Here is a 17,609-nt window from a genome sequence, read left to right as displayed (position 1 = left end):
CTAGGTAAGTTGGATTCCAAACAATATGAATTAAAATGGGAGGTTAACATAGGATTTTTAAATAATCGCTACATGCATATTACAAGACTAAGTTAATCTATTGTCCAAACCACTTTTTTTACTTCACACATAAGTAATAAGAGCCCTTAAATGAGGAAGAAACTATGATTGCAATTGCTTGGATCTCATTCCCATCTTTGCCTCCAAATTTGTTAAGGATGCATTATTCTCATTGGCATCGGTGATAGAAAGCCTTTGTAGGTTGATATCGCAACTCGCAACAAAACCAGACCTAGTTGTGCTAGGGTTAAGATAAAAGTGGATTTGCTAAGTGAATTTCCAAAACGCGTTAATGTTAGAAATGAAAAAGTAAATAAGGGAGAATTAATAAAATCAACTATGACTACATCCCAACTATTGCAAGAATTGTTAGTTGCAACGGCATTTTTCTTGCTTTATATTCATTATGTCTCATCATTATAGTGATTCATTTCATTATTATTTTGTTCTTAAGATCTAACTCATGTGTCCTTAAACCACCTAACAAATTCAATTATATCATTTTCTGAGTGAACATACAGGACATCAGAGTAGGTATGGAACACTTCAATGCAAAATTTAGAAAAGTTGAGTCTTATACATTTTAGGGTGTCTGATTAACTCATACATTTTAGGATGTAAGTGATTATCTTCAGATACGCCATTACAAGTCGTGTGATGTTTGGGTCAACTTGTGCACACCCTGATCAATACCACATGATACATGTCAATTCCACCACCAACATGTACCAAATAATTGTTCACCAAAACAAAATAGATGAGAAGGAATTACCTAGTATTTTTTTTTATCTCTGCTATGATTTGAATATGAGACCTCATATATATGTGTGTCTAGTAGTAGTAGATTGAATCCTCTTAGCTTCTTTCTTTAACTTACTTCAAACTACTCATTATGCGTATCATTCACTTGCCTAATATTCAACATCAACCATCAAGGTTCCATATGCTCAAAAAATGCCCGCATTTTGTGGGAGTACAGAACCTTTCAAAGTGTAAGTGCCCGTTTAGATTAGCTTATTTTTAGATGTTTTTGACTTTTCAACACTTTTTTAGTTTTGAGAAGGTTAAAAAGTGCTTTTAAGAAAAAAAAGAAGTTAGAATAAATAAATCAAAAGCCTAAAGTAGGATACCCTCTATATAACTTAGAAGTTACTTTTTATAAACCCATCCAAACAAGCCCAAAGTCTATTTTCCCGAAGAGTTGAAGTTCTATACGTTAAGAGTCTTCTATTGAAAAATAGTAGTCACTCATAATTAGTGAGATTAGTAATATGAAAGATAAGACCAATAAGACAAGTAACCTGCTATTATAGGATAAATAAAACACTCTGATAGCACTGCCATTGTAGTATATGAGTTAAAATCCTCTCTAGAAAAAGCCGTTTATCTACTAATTTAGGAATAAGAAGAGGAACTGATAGATAAAAAAATATCCTTCATAATAATTCTGATAAAAAGATGAACTAGAAATCAAGGGCATAGCTTACCAAGAACTGGCATAATTTGCTTAAACAATATAGTAGTACAACAATAATCTCCTTTACAGCAATAACACTGGCTGATCTAAGGCCCAGTCTGTCAGGAACTTATACTAACGCCAACCTTTTTCGTTAGTGAACTTCAAATTGCTGCCTGCAAACAGTCTAAAATTAACATTTCACGAAACCATTTTAACAATATCTACCAGCTATATCTCCTGAAGCTTCACTCCTGCAATATATTTCAGCATCGATCCACATGTAGCTGTCAAATGTGGCGCTACTTCAACATGTAAAGATGATAACACGAGAAAAAAACACTTAATGTTGTATTTGTTAGCTGATTGGTGTTGTTATCCTATGTTCGTCCTTCTATGTCTTCTAAAACCAACTATTTAGGCAAATGATTTATTGGATACGTAAAACTGAGGCCTCTTCTCGCTTGCAATCCTTGGTTTACTTTTACCATTCCACTAGCAGAGCCCAAGTTTTTTTGGTTGATCTACTTTTTGAATAATATAACTTGTCCTCAAGGGGACAAAGAAAAACCTTCCGCGAGGCATTGTGTCCTCACGTCTTGCATAAGGCGTTGAAGTAAAGAAGGACTGCTTGTAACAATAGCATCCACCCGCTCAAATAACATTTTCTTCATGGAGTCCTCATCATCAACAGTCCATGCATAAACCTTTTTATTCATTCTGTTGCAATTAAGAAAAGCATAAATCATAAAGGTTAGATAGCTGCATTTGTGCATCAACAGTAAGTGCTGTTATGATGCATCATGCACCATGTAACTGATTAAGTTCATACCCATGGAGAATTTTCATGAGAGGCTCGTCAATTAAAGGATGGTAAACACCAACAACTGCAGCACCTCTCATTCTTAATAACTTCATTCTAGTTCCTGTTGAAGGGTCTATCATGACAATGTAACCTACCTGCAGAACTACCACACATCACCCTCACATAAAACAAGCTACAATCAGTTCCAACTTATCTAGAACAGAATATATAGGAATAACACTTCAGCCTGCAAGTTGATGATGCAACAGGAGTTTGTAAACCTACACCAAATTTAGTGTATGCTAGTCAAACCACTGTTTTAGTTTTAAGCTTTAGATCAGCCAAAGTATTACTCTGTCCCAAATTAAGTCTTAATTTCTACTTCCAGTTGTCCAAAAATCAACTCCACCTTCATGGAAGCTTTTCCTGTCATTGATAATACTTTTTCTTCATACAATTATCCAAAAGACACCATGGGATCCACTTTCGTTCTAAAAGTACTCAATGTTTTCGAAAATCGACTTTACCTAACTTTTGGAAACCCAACCCCCACCCCCACTTCATTCAACTAGGATATTACATCCAATTTGTTTCTTAATAGTCGTTTCCAAACCACATAAGACACCTAATTTGGAATGGAGAGTACTATTTTAAGGAATAGCAATAGACACCATGCAAAATAATTTCTGATTTAGGATTAAGTTAAACAGAGAGCAACCATAGACACGCTCCTCTATTTTTTCCAAATTGATAGTTTTGAAAAAAAAAAGAGTTTTTCCAATTAAAGTGACATTTTGAAAAGGGATTATTTATTTTACAGAGTCGTCACTTGAAATTGAGTTTTGGTGTTCCAAGTCACCTTTTGAACCCCTATTCAAAAGTAAATTGACTTTATTTTTATTGGTCTGCGAACTAAGGGCTCGTTTGGTGTGAGGGATTAAAAATAATAGTGATGGGATAAAAATGTTTTATGTTGTTTGGTTGCCATGTTTGGGATAACTTATCCCACCATTTATATCATAGTGATTGGATAAGTTATCCCATATACATGGTGGGATAAGTTATCCCGGATAACTTGTTTCCAACCAAATGACCCCTAAGAGTCTAGGTAAGGAATTCTGTTAACCAAGAGGAAGGTGTCAGGCACCCCTCGAGTCCTGTGGTTTTAATACGGTTGCTTTATTGACTTGAGATAATTTTGGATATATTATATTTATTAGCTTAATATAAAAAAAAGGTTATTTACCCTTCTTCACTAATAAAAAGAACTCATTAAAAATTGTCTTATTTAATTTACATGTAGTGTATTGGTAGCAGTGATTTTCAACCTTGCCACAAATTGTTTGTATATTGCATCTTTAACACAATTTCGAAACATTTTCATTTTTCCAAACTTAAACAAATATTTAGTTTTAGGTCATTTATTCATCTCTTGTCAATTCGACAAAATTAAACTTATCTAATTTATTTTATGCTATTTATTCTTAAAAAAACAAAACTTTCTTTTCAATTTTTTTAAACAATGGAACTTGAGTTACAAAAATATGTGACCTTAAAGATTTAAAACTTAGATTAAACCAATAATAGAAATAAAATATTTAGTCAAACCCAACAAAGCAACTAAATGAAGTTAATATCATGAATATTTAACAAGGTACTCGAATTTATTAAAATCGCAAGCGAAATCGTAACTGAGCCAAAAGCAAAGGATTAAAAGAGACATGATATTAAATCTTTGGTTGTGTCCTGTGAGATAGTCTTCATTTACAATATCAAAAAATATAAACATAATTACAAAAAAAATTTATCCAGATCTAATCAATTACTAAAAAAACCAAGTTTTGGCATGTTTTTCTTTATCATTAAATATTTTGCTAGACACTCATAACATAATACATTTTTTATTCACAGCCTAATCAATTCTGACAAAGAATAATAAATTATCAGACATAGTGAAACTAGTTTTTTTTTATAAGCGGGTGATAAATTAATAGAAGAAAATACGAAAGACAAATCAGTAAGATTGAAACATTTCTCCAAACTTAATTGCTTCAGCAAAGGGCTTTCCCATTGCGGCAAGCAAGTAATAAAAGTAGTTAGGCTCTTGAGTCGGGAGGAAAACATCAATCAATTCATGATCTTTCATTGGCAGTTTGACTCTAGCTGCCTGCTCTCTCTATTTTATGGCATATTCCCTAAAGCTTTCCGTTGATTTTTTCTTCATATTAGCGAGAGAGTTGCAATCGAACAATGTCAATATTATATTGAAATTGTTGGACAAAATCCTGAGACATGTCGTCCCAAACATGCCAATGAGAAATATCTTGATCGATGAACTATTTTGAGGCCACCCCTTGCCAGACTTTCTCCAAAGTAAGCCATAAGGAGTTCTTCTTTTCCTCCTGCTCCCTAGTTGATTACAAAATCTCTTTAGATGAGCTACTGGATCACCATGACCGCTATACTTGTCGAACTTTGGTGTTTTGAACTCAATAGGTAGGTGAACATGCATAAGTCCTTAAATGAGACACTCTCGTGCCCTCCTAATTTTGCTCCATCTTTTTAGCAATTTCTTCATGTTACTCGTTCTTAGTAGTTTTCTCAACCTTGACAGGGAACTATACGGATTAGTGTGGTGGTAGAGTAAGGAATTTTAAGTCAACGAGGCACAACCTTGGTCATGTTGATCTTTGGATGGAGGATCATCGTTGGGTTTTGGTACCAATGTTGGCTGGAGGATTGTATTAGTCTGTGTATTATGCATGAAAAGTGGATTATTCATCATGGGCGGATTCAACAGGCGTACCGCGGAAGTTCCAGCAGTATTGGACGTGTTAACAGATGGGCCGAATCCGGGTGGATAAACGGGGTCACTTGGATAGGAAATGACATATTTGCATTCAGATATTCACGAATTGAAGATGGAGGAGCTTGTCCATTCATCCAAGCTTCGTACATTTCAGCCATTTGCTGTCTCAACATCCTTACTTCTTCTACTGATATTGATTCTTGTGAAACCATCTGATTTTGGACTACCTCATAGTTCGACTCTATTCCGTCTTGGGTCATTTTCGCTCTTGACCTTGTGTAGTATGGATGAGATGTCAGCTTAAACACAAACCAACCACCTTTAAACTCTCTTTATAAACAAAAACAAACGTGTTAGGGTTTAGCGCTTTGCAAATATTAATCACAGTTATGCACCTAAATCATTTCCATTACTATAATGAGTTTCAGAAGGCTTTTCTGTTTCATCTCGGCTTTAGATGAATTTATTTTAACGACTCTCTTAAACACATAATTTACTCATTTGGGTATCTTGAAAGTATTTCGATCGAACCCGTTGAGGTTGCCTACATATCATGTTGAACATGAATCAGATCATTACGTAGTTCATGGAGGGAAAGTGTTTGAGCACAACATTTATTTAACTAGAAGAAAACATCATTCAAATCCAAAGTATTCTTAAAACAAATAACCAAAATAAAAACATAAAAGTACTTAAAATTGCAACAAACTCGACGAAATGGAAATAAAGAATAACAATAATAAAAAGAGGCCCTCTCTAGGAGTTCAGGATCATCAATTTCCTCCTAGGCTCGAATAGACTTTGAACAAGGCTTTCGGCAGATGTGGGGCTAGTGCACGCGCATGTCGACCCAGACTCTCATCACTCCGATGGAGATAACCACCATAGACATCAATTAAGTTCTCTGTGAGTTGGAGCACTTGTCCTTTGGCTTCCTCCATATTCTCATGACAGTTTCGCAACCAATCTTGAGTAGTATCGACCGCGTGGTTCAAATTCTCTTCTTATGCCTAAAGCTCTTCGATTTGGTCATGAAGCTCGTCTCGCTCTCCCATCCATTGGTTTCTTTCGGTCGCAACTTCTGCTTGATGTAATGTGAAATGCTTCGCTATGTCCCTTTCTCGTTCCATCGAACTTTTAATTGATTCTGCAACCTAGACTGTGTGTACATTAATAGGTTCTTCTCATTTTTAAACTTATCCTTTTGTCGCTCCATAGCGCCTATGACAATGCCCAAATCTTCATGTAATGTTTGAATGGTGGAACGATGTTCTCTCTCAACCATCCTTACTCTAGCTTCAGATCATGCATCATATTGGGTCAACTCTTCTCTAACATTCTCAAGGTCATTAGTTAGGACATCTAGAATAGCCTTGCAATTTCATTCAACCTCGAGTCGAGCTTGTTTGATTCTAACCTCGACTTCTACCTCTCGATCTATGGCTCCCTTTCCCGACCTTTCTGGCCCTTAAGTGGGGGTTGATCATGAAACCATCCTAAGTATGAGTGGTCCACCTCACCCTTGTTGCGATCCTCCACCCTGTCAGAGGACTTGAGAGTATACATCCTCCCCAAATCTTAAGTATTTCTGAACTTCCAAGAGGGATGTTGGGGCGAAACTCATACCTAAAGATTTGGGGAGGATTGAGCTAACCCAGCATTCTTTCACAAGTTAAAGCGAAATTTAGCAAAATAAGGTCAAGAAAATGAGATTTTAGATACAGTTTCCTCTATTTGCAGGACAAGGAAAAGCATCACCACAGACCAATATTATTTATTGCCAAAGCCACTTCTAAAATGGGTGACATGCAAGGAACTGAGAAGTTGTGTACTTCAAAACAGAAGAAGAAAACTGGATATTACCATAACATCTGATGACAGTTTCATTACATCTCTTGAAAATCTATCACTTTTAGCCCATACAAGGCAATTCCTACAGCCTGTATTGTCAACCTGTAAAAGTTTAATAAGAGAGTGAGAGCATAAACACAAACCTCAATAACATATAAATAAAACATTACATTTAAGTCGCAAGGTTAGGGATGGTAAGTGGGTTACATGAGCTTCGAGGCTAAGAGTGGTATCTTGGAACATAGGGTCGTTAACATAAAAATCCATAGAAATAGTGAAGATTCTCATGAAGAGGAGGATTAATATAGCTTGTGTCCAGGAAACCACATGGGTAGGAACTAAGGCTCGGGATGTGAATGGGTATGAGTTGTGGTACTCAGGAAGTGCAAGGAACAGGAATGGAGTAGGCATTATGGTGGATAGGGAGCTAGTTGGGGAGCTGAGGGGACAAGTGTTAGAGGTTAGGAGGGTCAACAACGGGATGATGGCGGTTCAGTTAGTCGCAAATGGTAGAGGTTAGGAGGAACAACAAGATGATGGCGGTTAAGTTAGTCATTTGAGGATTCACTTGGAACATTATTAACAATTACACGCCGCAGGCGGGCTTGAACAAGGAGGACAAGAAACGCTTTTGGGAGGACTTGAACGAGATGATCAGGGGTATGCCGCGCATGGGGAAGCTATTCGAAAGAAGAGATTTTAACAGACACATCGGGTCAACCTCAAGGAGTTACGACAATGTGCAGGGAGGTTTTAGGTGTTAGTTTCAGGGATAGGAATGCAGGAGGAGTTGCACTTTTGAATTTTAGAAAAGCTTTTGGGCTAGTGGTAGACAAATCGAGTTTCACGAAAGAGGAGCATTTGGTAACTTTTCATAGTGCAGTGGCTAAAAATAAGAAAGACTACTTGCTCTAATATGATAGTGGTCTTTGTAAAGACTGCAAGGTTATCTTGAGTAAGAATCTCACAATTCAACACAAGTTCTAGGAGATGGATTTGGAGATCAAGAGGACGAAGAAGAGCAGGGTCGTGAATGAACGGTCAAGGATCAAATAAGGTAGCTTGACAATGGCCAATGGCTAGGAGATGGGGAAGAAGTTGTTGGCAATGGGGGAGGACTGAGGATGTGAATGGTATGTGGGATAGGATTGGTAGTTGCATTTGGATAGCAACTAAAGAGGTGTTTGGAGTCTCTCAAGGTAACTTTGGTAGGCATCAAGGGGATTAGTGGTAGAATAAGGATGGGAAATTGAAAGCAAAAGAATTGGCTTATGTGAAGTTGGTAGAGAGAAAGGACGAGAAGAAGTGAATGAATAGGGAAAGGTATAAGATGATGAGGAAGGAGGCAAAGTCGCTGTTTCAACGACAAAAACAACAGTTTTTGAATGTTCATATGTAGAGCTTGAGGACAAAGGGCGAAGATAAGAAGTTGTATAGGCTAGTCAAGGCGAGAGAGGGTAGAAACTTGTGTTGGGAGATTCAGAACATTCCGAGAGGTGTTGCGATTTTGGGTATTGCAGGTGTATATAGGTTAAAAAGGTTAAGGGTGTTATTCATAGGATGTGCAGGGGGGAGAGTGATCGGACCGTATGAGATTACGGTAGAATTTTGGAAAAGTGCAAACAGGGAAGGTATGGAATGGCTGACTGAGTTGTTTATTATCATTTTTAGGACATCAAAACTACCAAAAGAATGGAGGTGGAGTACAATGATCCCATTGTACAAGATCAGGGGAAACATTTAAAATTGCATCAACATTAGGAGTATCAAGCAATTAAGCCACACTATGAGGGTTTGGGAGAGGGTGGTGGAGATAAAGGTGAAGAGGCGCGTGTCTAGTTCTGAAAACCTGTTTAGTTTCATGTCGGGGCGTTAAACTACAGAAGCCATTCATCTAGTTAGGAGACTAGTGCAGCAATATAGGGAGAGGGAGAGGGACCTTCACATGGTGTTCATCGACCTAAAAAAAAGCTTATGACAAGGTCGCAAGGAGGTTTTATGGAAGCGCCTGGAGGCTAAAGAAGTTCCTATGACATATACTAGAGCGATTAAGGACATGTACGATGGAGTCAAGACCCAGATAAGGACAATGGGTAAGGACTCAAGAAACTTCCCAATTGTGATAAGGTTGCGATTAACTCTTAGCCCATTTTTATTTGCCTTGGTGAGGATGAATTGACTCAGCGTATCCAAGGTGAGGTGCCATGGTGTATATTATTTGCAAATGACATAGTTTTGATCGACGAGACTCACAACGAAGTTAACACTAAGCTTGAAGCTTGGCGACAAACCTTGTAGTCTAAAGGGTTCAGGTTGAGCAAGACCATGATAGAATTTATTTTTTTTGAGGAATGTAACAGAAGATAGAATATTTGAAGTGCAAATTCAATGAAGTAACACATGAGTATGTTGTAGAGGTGAGGCATGGTTCACAGGTCATCCATAAGAAAGGATATTTCAAGTATCTTGGGACTATTATCCAAAGTAATAGGAAAATCGACGAGGATATCACACGTCATATTAGTGCAGGGTGGATAGTACGGAGGCTCGCATCCAGAGTCTTATGTGATAAGAAGGTGCCACCAAAAATTAAAGGCCAATTCTACAGAGTAATGGTTAGACCGGCTATGTTGTATGGAGTAGAATGTTGGCCAGTCAAAGGATGTTGAGCTGGATGTGTGGGCACACTAAGAGAGATAAGATTAGAAATGAAGATATTCAGAATAAGGTAAGAGTGACCCCAATGGAGGATAAAATGCGAGAAGCGAAACTTAGATGGTTCAAGCATGTAAGGAGGAGATGCAAGGATGCACCAGTGCAGAGGTGTGAGATGTTGGCTATGGATGGTTACAGGAAAGATAGATGTAGATCGAAGAAGTATTGGGGAGAGAGAAATAGACAAGACATGATACAACTCCAGTTTAATAGGACATGACCTCATAGAAAATTATGGAGGACACGAATTAGCGTAAAGGGTTAGTTAGGTAATTGAGAGTTGTCTTGCTTAGTCTTTCAATAGTATTACTCTAGGAGAATCTTGTTATTCATTTCTATTACCACATATTGTTATTATCGTATTATTTTGTGGTAGTGATTGTTCTGTTTTAGTATGATTTTCATGCTTTCTTTAGCTTGTTTTCTTGGCTTCTTCATTCATGTTGTTTTCTTTTTTCAAACTACTTTGTACTACTTTAACTTGAGCCTACGGTCTATCAGAAACAACATCTCTACCTTAAGGTCTGCGTACTCACTATCCTTCCAAGACCCCACTTGTGGGATTACACTGGGTATGTTATTTTTGTTGTTAAGTTGCAATTCTAGACAACACAGTCGGTGGCATACACCATCCTATAATTCGTACCAATAACAACAGTTTAAGCATGTACTAGCTGTCTTTTTTTTAGAACCACATGTAATCAGTTAGCAGTCTTCAAAAGTCAGAATGCTAATTAACCCTTTCTGAAAAGTAAGTGAGCAGTTTATATGAATAAAGTAGGACAAAGATTGTGCAATAGGTAAATCAGGATCCTCACAAGTTTTTCAGTTTCTATATTCCAGGAACCTTCCGAAAGAACTCAGTTCCTATCTACTCCAGTCTGAGAAATAACTGAAAAAAATCTAAAAAGCTGTCTACATTATATACATTCTCCATGTTGCACCAAAAGGCTAAGAGAGACAAGATATTGAACTTCCGCTTGTGTGTGTTCTCTCTAGACAGAATGTTAATAAACTCCCAGTTACAGGTAAGCTGATCATGCATGGTGACTAGCCAAATATTTTTGACTTTGTAGTGGGATGACATCCATAGAAAAGCATGAAATTCCTCCTACTCGCAAGTTAAAGGTAACAAGACAGACCATATTACATGTCTCAATCAGTTGGTCCTACAGAAGTAGAAATGAACTTCTTCATCTTCTTTCCCAGCTCAAAAGAAAAGAGAAAAAAACAGAAGAAGAAAGAAGTGAAGTAGAAATGAACTTTTTGGGTAACAGCTGGGTTGCAAGTCTCCGTCTTATATAGATTCACAGCTAGGCTGTGAAGAGTCCCACATCGAGGGTAAAAAGGGGATGGGTGGTGTCTTTATATGTCTTGGAAAATCCTCACCTCTGAAGCTAGCTTTAGGGGTTGAGTTAGGCCCAATATCATAACACAGTATCAGAGTGAAGAGTCCTACATCGAGGGTAAAAGGGATGGGTGAGTCTTTGTATGGCTTGGACAATCCTCACCACTTGAGCTAGCTTTTTTGGTTGAATTAGGCCCAAGATCTATTTTCCTAACATAGGCTAATGTTTCCACCAACAAGAGAAACCATATCATACATGTTCAAGCAAACTTGTTGGCCAGTATGGTAACTATCTGGAAGAATGATATTAATAAACTTACAACAGAAAGAAGATCCTTTGCAAATTCTCTCTCATACAACGGTGGACCAACTTTTGCATCAAGAATTACTTGTCGGACGGAACCTGATATCAACTAAAGGAAATTAAAGCCAAGTTATTAAACAAATAGTGAGAAAGCCTTTTTACTGGAAACAACAAAAGGAATTTCATGCAGCTATTATATTGTTATAACAATAAAATTCAATGGACAACATGAAAATCTCTAATAGCTTCTACAAATATTACACACTAGTGGGAGATAAAATAGCAACTTTTATTTCTTGAGAGACGAGAATGAAAGAAGGGGCATGAATCGTGAGAACACTATTCAACCTTGGATATTCCGAGTACCTTTAATGCATCTTCAAGTGTTGGAACAGTTAGATCATGATGCTCCGACTTAAGCTGATGAACTGCATCTAGCTCTTTAATCTACAAGTACAAAGTAAAGATAATCCCATTCAACACCAACTCTAATAGGATGTATGCCAACTTGTTGGACAGAAGCAAAATAAAAAATGCAATAGATCTATTAAATTACGAGGTGTTACTAAATCAAATATTTGAAATGCATGGACATGGAGAAATAACAATCTACTATTTGCTTCGGACTTAAGTAAATAAAAAATTGAGCACCTATCAGTTCCCACCTCCTTTGAGCTAAGGTATGAAACTTTAGAATTGTTGTTCCCAGTTATCCGTTGCAAATCCCTGCCTGCGACATGTGAAAATCAATGCTCCAGACAACTAAACCAGTGAAACAGTTGTTATAATAAAATTACAAATGAATGTCGTGAATTATGTCTCATCTTATCTTCTTGCGGGAAATGACTCTAAACTATGAAGCGTTGAACCAAATCTTAGGTTGTATAGCCAGCTTTGACCCAAAATATGCAAGGAAAATCCAGAGAAAACACGTATTTCGAGTAGAGGACAATTTATGCAATGAAGCTCAATTTTAATATGTGGTAGAAAATATCAACTTCCATTTTTATAAGAAAATACCAACCTAACTGGCCTCTTAAGCATGCAAGGTTCCTACCACTAGCCAGCATGTATTCGTCCTACTCTACTTCACATTTACAGATTCTTTTGCCACTTCAAACTATGTTTCTCATGCGAATTCTTGGATTGAATAAGGTAGATCTTTTGTCCAAAAAATCATTTGCTTTCATCACGTGACCTACCTCATGGCACAATGCATATATTAACTAAAGTTTTGTCACAAATGGTATCCCTGAGTTTTAAGCCCACATACCGGTCATGGAGGGCAAACAATACACCATCTGAAGAACGAGAAACATCAATTTCAATGCAGTCAGCCTGAGAATCAAGAGCAATTTGGTATGCCTCCATCTACATGAACAATACAATACAATAATCAGAATTCCAAAAAATAAAGTTGGGAATAATTTTGCAACTAATAAAGGAAATGGAATTCCTACAGTGTTGGGGAAGGCCTTGGACGAATCACCACCATGAGCACACGCCAGAGGAATACTGCGGAGCCAACTGCATTTCTGTGATTGCATCTGCACAATTATGTAATGTTTGAAATAGTTAGGGAACAAAAATTGCACACCCAAAAATGTAGAAAGAAAGAGTAGGATATACCTTCTGGAATGTTCGGAGACGAAGATGGAAGTAAATAGGGGGGAGAATGGCGATGAAGGCGAGGACAATGAGGAGAGATCTGAAGACCTTTCTGGAAGTGAAAACTCTGAGCTTTGGGCTAAACTTTCGGGACAAGAGGCCATGCCTCTCCAACCGGAGTCGGCGCTGTTGCCGCCTCTCCATTTTTCGATTCAACAAAATCCCCTATTGGTTGATGCACAAAAATGCCGTCCTCTTCTTCAGAAATTGCAAATCAAACCAGTTTCAGCAGCAGTGAAACTCGTTTGGACTGGCTTTCTTTTTCTTATTGGTTCATATTATTGTAGCTTTATTTTCCTTTTAGTGTAGACACATATTTAACCCTTAAAATATATTTCATTGCTATTGTGGGCTCCACTTAATTTGACTGACTTACCATCTCCGACTATCTCTATTTTATCTTTTATTCTCTATATTTGAAGGGTAAAATAAAGAATGTCATCTCCAATCAATCTTCATATTACTCTCTATTATCCATGTATAGAGATGTGAATTTGGAGAACTACTATTCAGTATTTATCACTCTATTTTATTTTCTGATTAATTTAATATAATTTCTATTATATTATTAATTAAGTCTTTAATATTTTTATTATTTTTTAATATAATATAAAATCTTAAAATATATTATTGATAAGTTAATATTTCCACCCGAATAAATGATTTTTTTATTTTATTTCTAAAAAAAATTGTTACTTTTAATATGTAATTTAAAATTATTTACATTATATAAGAATATTAATTAAGTCATTAATATTTGTAATTATTTTCTAAGTAATATAGCATCTATGTTTTTTATAAGTATACTACTTCTATCCCAAATTAACAATTTTTCTAATTTGATTTTATAAAAAAAAATTGTCACTTTAAATATGTAATTTAAAATTATAATTATTTTTCACTGTGAAGAATGCACAAAATTTACATGATAATTCAAACAATCCACTTTTATGTTATAGTGATAAATTATTAAACTACACTTTTTTAATGAACATGAAAAATACTTGATGCAATAGTTCAAAATGGACTAGGGGAAGTAAATTAGCATACAAAATAATTGAATACAAGATGAAATTGTTAATTTAAACAACTCTTAGCTACACATAAAATAAAGAAGGACAAAAAGTTGCTCATTTTGAACTCCATAATGCATTAATAAAATATTTATGGGAGAAACTTAATAATCTTGAAAGTTGAATATTTATGTGAAATTTAAAATAAATTTTATGATGATGCAATATTTATTATGTAATTGTATTTCATCAATGATTTCACTTTTATTTAAATTGTTCGTTAATATGTATTTATATAATATTTATTGCAATTTATGTTATTTAGAAATTTAGAATAAAATATAATTTTATATTAAATGAAGAATTTGAAAATAATTTTTTTTATTACATGAAGATTATATAGATTATAGGGTGATTATTTGCAAAAAGAAGAAATGATTTACATTATGAAATAAAAAACTGAAAATGAAATAGAAATAATAATATAATATTGAAGAGAGAGAAAAAGTCATTTTTAGATAGTAAAAGTGTTTAAGTTTTGTGCAATATCAGTGTATAAGATTTTCTACACCATCAAAAAAAATTTAAAATAAACATTATAACTTAATTAAGTAATTAATAAAATATCTTTTTAAATATAATTATAACTACGGTAAAATATAGTAAAGGAAATTTGAGTCCTCTTTCTTCTCTAACCAAAATCAATTCATAGTTATATTCTTAATTAACCACTGGTCACGTAGAAAGGAGATGATAATTATTTTGCCACATCACCTTTTAGGTAGTTATTAATTAAATTCAACTCAAACTAGAATAAGGATAAAGAAACACTCGTGAAGTTTCATTGCTAAACTAAATTGTTTGCTGATCAATATCATTAGTAATTTTATCATCGTGTTTATATTCTATGAATCTCGCAAAAATATATAGATATAAAATAGTTTTTTTTTACAAAATATAAACTTGTGGATCAATTTATATATTTTAAAAATATGAAATTATGGTATGAAATTCTCAAATCAAACTTTTGGGAGAATTTGAGATTTCATGATTTAAAATGGTGTGATTTAATCTCATTTTCATAATTTCAAATTATAAAATGAAATTGCATGTCCAAACACTATTTAAGCAGATGGTTATAAATACAACGGAGAGTTTGGCTTTAGCATCGGAGAGACAAAAAGGGTATCTCACTAAAGCTTTTATTGCGTGGAATCAGGAATGTATCTAAATCGTTTCACTCAATGAAAGCTAAAGTGAGAAATCCTTTGTCTCTACTCTGCAAAGCTAAAAACTCGCCCTTGAATTCTCTTCCATTTCCTTTGACAATAATGTTTCTCATTTCTCTTCTAAGAAAATAAACATATATTCTTTGAGGAAATTGCTTTGCAACTTCTTTCTTTTTTTATTAACCTTTTTGCTAGTTCTTTTGCAAGTTTTTATAATACTAGTGTGTAACATAATTCCCAAGAAACAAAGCATATTTATCCTATATAAATAGTCATTGATCTTATGGTTTCTACTCTTCAGCCATGGCTAGTTTGTATTCACCATGTTATGAAGTTTTCTTGAGTTTTAGGGGGAAAGATGTACGCAATATTTTTTTAGATCATCTTAATAAAACATTATCTGATGCTGGAATTAATGTGTTTAGAGATGATGATGAAGTTTCAATAGGCGAGGATATTTCACGGAGTTTATAGGAAGCAATTGAAGAGTCAAAGATTTCTCTTGTTGTTTTCTCCAAAAATTATGTGTCATCTAAATGGTGTTTTAATGAGCTGGTCAAAATTCATGAATGTACGCAGTTCGTTTATCCTATTTTTTATAATGTTGATCCTTCGGAAGTACGCCATCAAACTGGGCAAATTAGTGATTCTCTTGCTAAACATGAATCAAATTCGAGTCTAGAACAATTGTGGAACTGGAGAGCTGTTCTTACTGAGGTTGCAATTTTATCCAGATTCCATCTTCCAAATTCTTTTAACGGGTAATACTTCTTGCCATCTAAATCTCTTCCCAATTTTCGCATTGCCTGTTTTCTTTTCTGATTACACACACATTTGTTGGGCTCTATTTTCTGTTTAGAACATGGGAATGCAAAGTTTCAGTTCTGCAAATTAATTCATCTTTTCTACAAAAGTTTCTGGCATTCCAACAATAAACTCTTAGTTTAAGTACAATGTTTGTTTTGATTATTACTTAAATTATATTGTTTAAATTCATTGTTAAATATTAATTTGAAGGGTAGAAATGAAAGAACATTTTAAAAGTAGTCTTGAAAATTGAACAATTAAGTTAATTTGAAAAATGAAAAATGAAAAATGTCTCAACAATTCAATTAATTTGAAATGGAGGGAGTAATAATTAACTACACTACACTACACACTATTCTATTTCTCAATTATTTCAACAACATCCACATTAAATAAAGTAAACAATTACTATTACTCCCTCCATTTCATATTAATTGAATTGTTGAGACATTTTTCATTTTTCAAATTAACTTAATTGTTCAATTTTTTAAGATTACTTTTAGAATGTTTTTCCAATTTTACCCTTCATTAGTTCGTATTGGAATTAGTTATTAATTAATGTTTAGTTATTTTAATCATAATTTTTGATAATAATTAATAAGGGTAAAAATGAAAGTTAAGCCTAATTTATGTCTTAATCTTTTTTTCTTAAAGGGTGTGAAACACCTCAACAATTCAATTAATATGAAATGGAGGGAATATTTTTTTTCTATCCAAAAAATTCTTTTCAAATTTATCCAAACATGATATGTATATATATAATATTTAAAATATTGAGGGCGTTGAGACGGCCATGTAGTGAAACATCATTTTACCTCTATTAATTAGTAGCATCTTACATATATTTATTCACTATATTTTTCAAAAATACATTAATTCAATACAAATAAATTAAGAATATAATAGAAATAAAATATTTTTCCATAATTTGTCAAAAATAAAAATAAAAATAAAATTATAAAATACTTGCCATGAGAAAGAACACGGGCCTATCTGGGATAATGTATTAAAAGTGACAAAGTAGTTTGTTAATTAGGTAGGAGTCCTCCAAGTTTTAAATATTAGGTAATAGTAAGTTTGTTAATTAGGTAGGAGTCCTCCAAGTTTTAAATATTAGGTAGAAGTGACAAATATATAATTAATATTAATGAAATTAAAAAATCTTTCCTCAACAGCCCCAAACTTTTAACTTTTACACTTTTACCCTATATTTTTTACCTCAAAATACCTAAAATTTCACTAAAATATATGAGAAGAAAAAAGGCGGTACTTTTTTCTCACCTGCAGCGTCTTCAACAACGAGCCTGAAGGACAACTACCAAGTCTTCAACGAGGCTGAAGTATGCTTCTCAATTCCCTTCTTCTTCTTTTTCTTCATCCTCATCATTCTTAATTTGTAAGCATATATGTGGTTTATGAGAAGATCTATCAAGAAAATTTTATGAAAATGGATATCAAAATTTTTTGAACCTTTTGCATTGCATTGGTTCCGTTTGATCTTGAAATTAACTCAAAAGAGCATTATTGATAAGTATAAAAATTAC

The 17,609-nt window shown here is 34.4% G+C and overlaps 2 protein-coding genes across 3 annotated transcripts in view; one reads left to right on the top strand and one right to left on the bottom strand.

Moving 5' to 3' along the window:
- Positions 1–1,475: 1,475 nt before the first annotated feature.
- LOC102604421 (glycerophosphodiester phosphodiesterase GDPD4) lies at positions 1,476–13,284 on the bottom strand. 2 transcript variants are annotated; one of them, XM_006352009.2, is made up of 9 exons: positions 12,978–13,284; positions 12,809–12,895; positions 12,622–12,719; positions 12,014–12,078; positions 11,715–11,795; positions 11,365–11,457; positions 6,994–7,083; positions 2,349–2,476; positions 1,476–2,236 (listed from the first exon to the last, which is right to left on the bottom strand). In XM_006352009.2, the coding sequence occupies exons 1-9, from the start codon at positions 13,118–13,120 to the stop codon at positions 2,068–2,070; spliced, it is 954 nt and encodes a 317-aa protein (XP_006352071.1). In that variant the 5' UTR covers positions 13,121–13,284; the 3' UTR covers positions 1,476–2,067. The 2 variants fall into 2 exon arrangements, with proteins under 2 accessions (XP_006352071.1, XP_006352070.1); XM_006352008.2 differs by having other exon boundaries at positions 12,014–12,074.
- A 1,877-nt stretch (positions 13,285–15,161) lies between these two features.
- Positions 15,162–17,609, top strand: part of LOC102592925 (uncharacterized) — a 4,787-nt gene continuing 2,339 nt past the window's right edge. The window contains exons 1-2 of the mRNA XM_015310758.1: positions 15,162–15,252; positions 15,878–16,019. Of these exons, the coding sequence (XP_015166244.1) occupies positions 15,162–15,252; positions 15,878–16,019 (233 nt within the window). The remainder of the gene's footprint in view (positions 15,253–15,877; positions 16,020–17,609) is intronic.

Source organism: Solanum tuberosum, unplaced genomic scaffold, assembly GCF_000226075.1.
Source record: "Solanum tuberosum cultivar DM 1-3 516 R44 unplaced genomic scaffold, SolTub_3.0 scf00137, whole genome shotgun sequence".
Taxonomy (NCBI): domain Eukaryota; kingdom Viridiplantae; phylum Streptophyta; class Magnoliopsida; order Solanales; family Solanaceae; genus Solanum; species Solanum tuberosum.
The sequence above is the reverse complement of the archived record's forward strand: the minus strand, read 5'-3'. Positions and strand labels throughout refer to the sequence as shown.

Excerpts from the sequence above, each read along its gene's own strand:
- LOC102604421 (XM_006352008.2), bottom strand. The coding sequence starts at position 13,160 with ATGGAGAGGCGGCAACAGCGCCGACTCCGGTTGGAGAGGCATGGCCTC. Across the intron at positions 12,896-12,977 it reads GTCTCCGAACATTCCAGAAG|ATGCAATCACAGAAATGCAG; the intron begins GTATATCCTACT and ends ATAATTGTGCAG. Across the intron at positions 12,720-12,808 it reads CCAAGGCCTTCCCCAACACT|ATGGAGGCATACCAAATTGC; the intron begins GTAGGAATTCCA and ends TTGTTCATGTAG.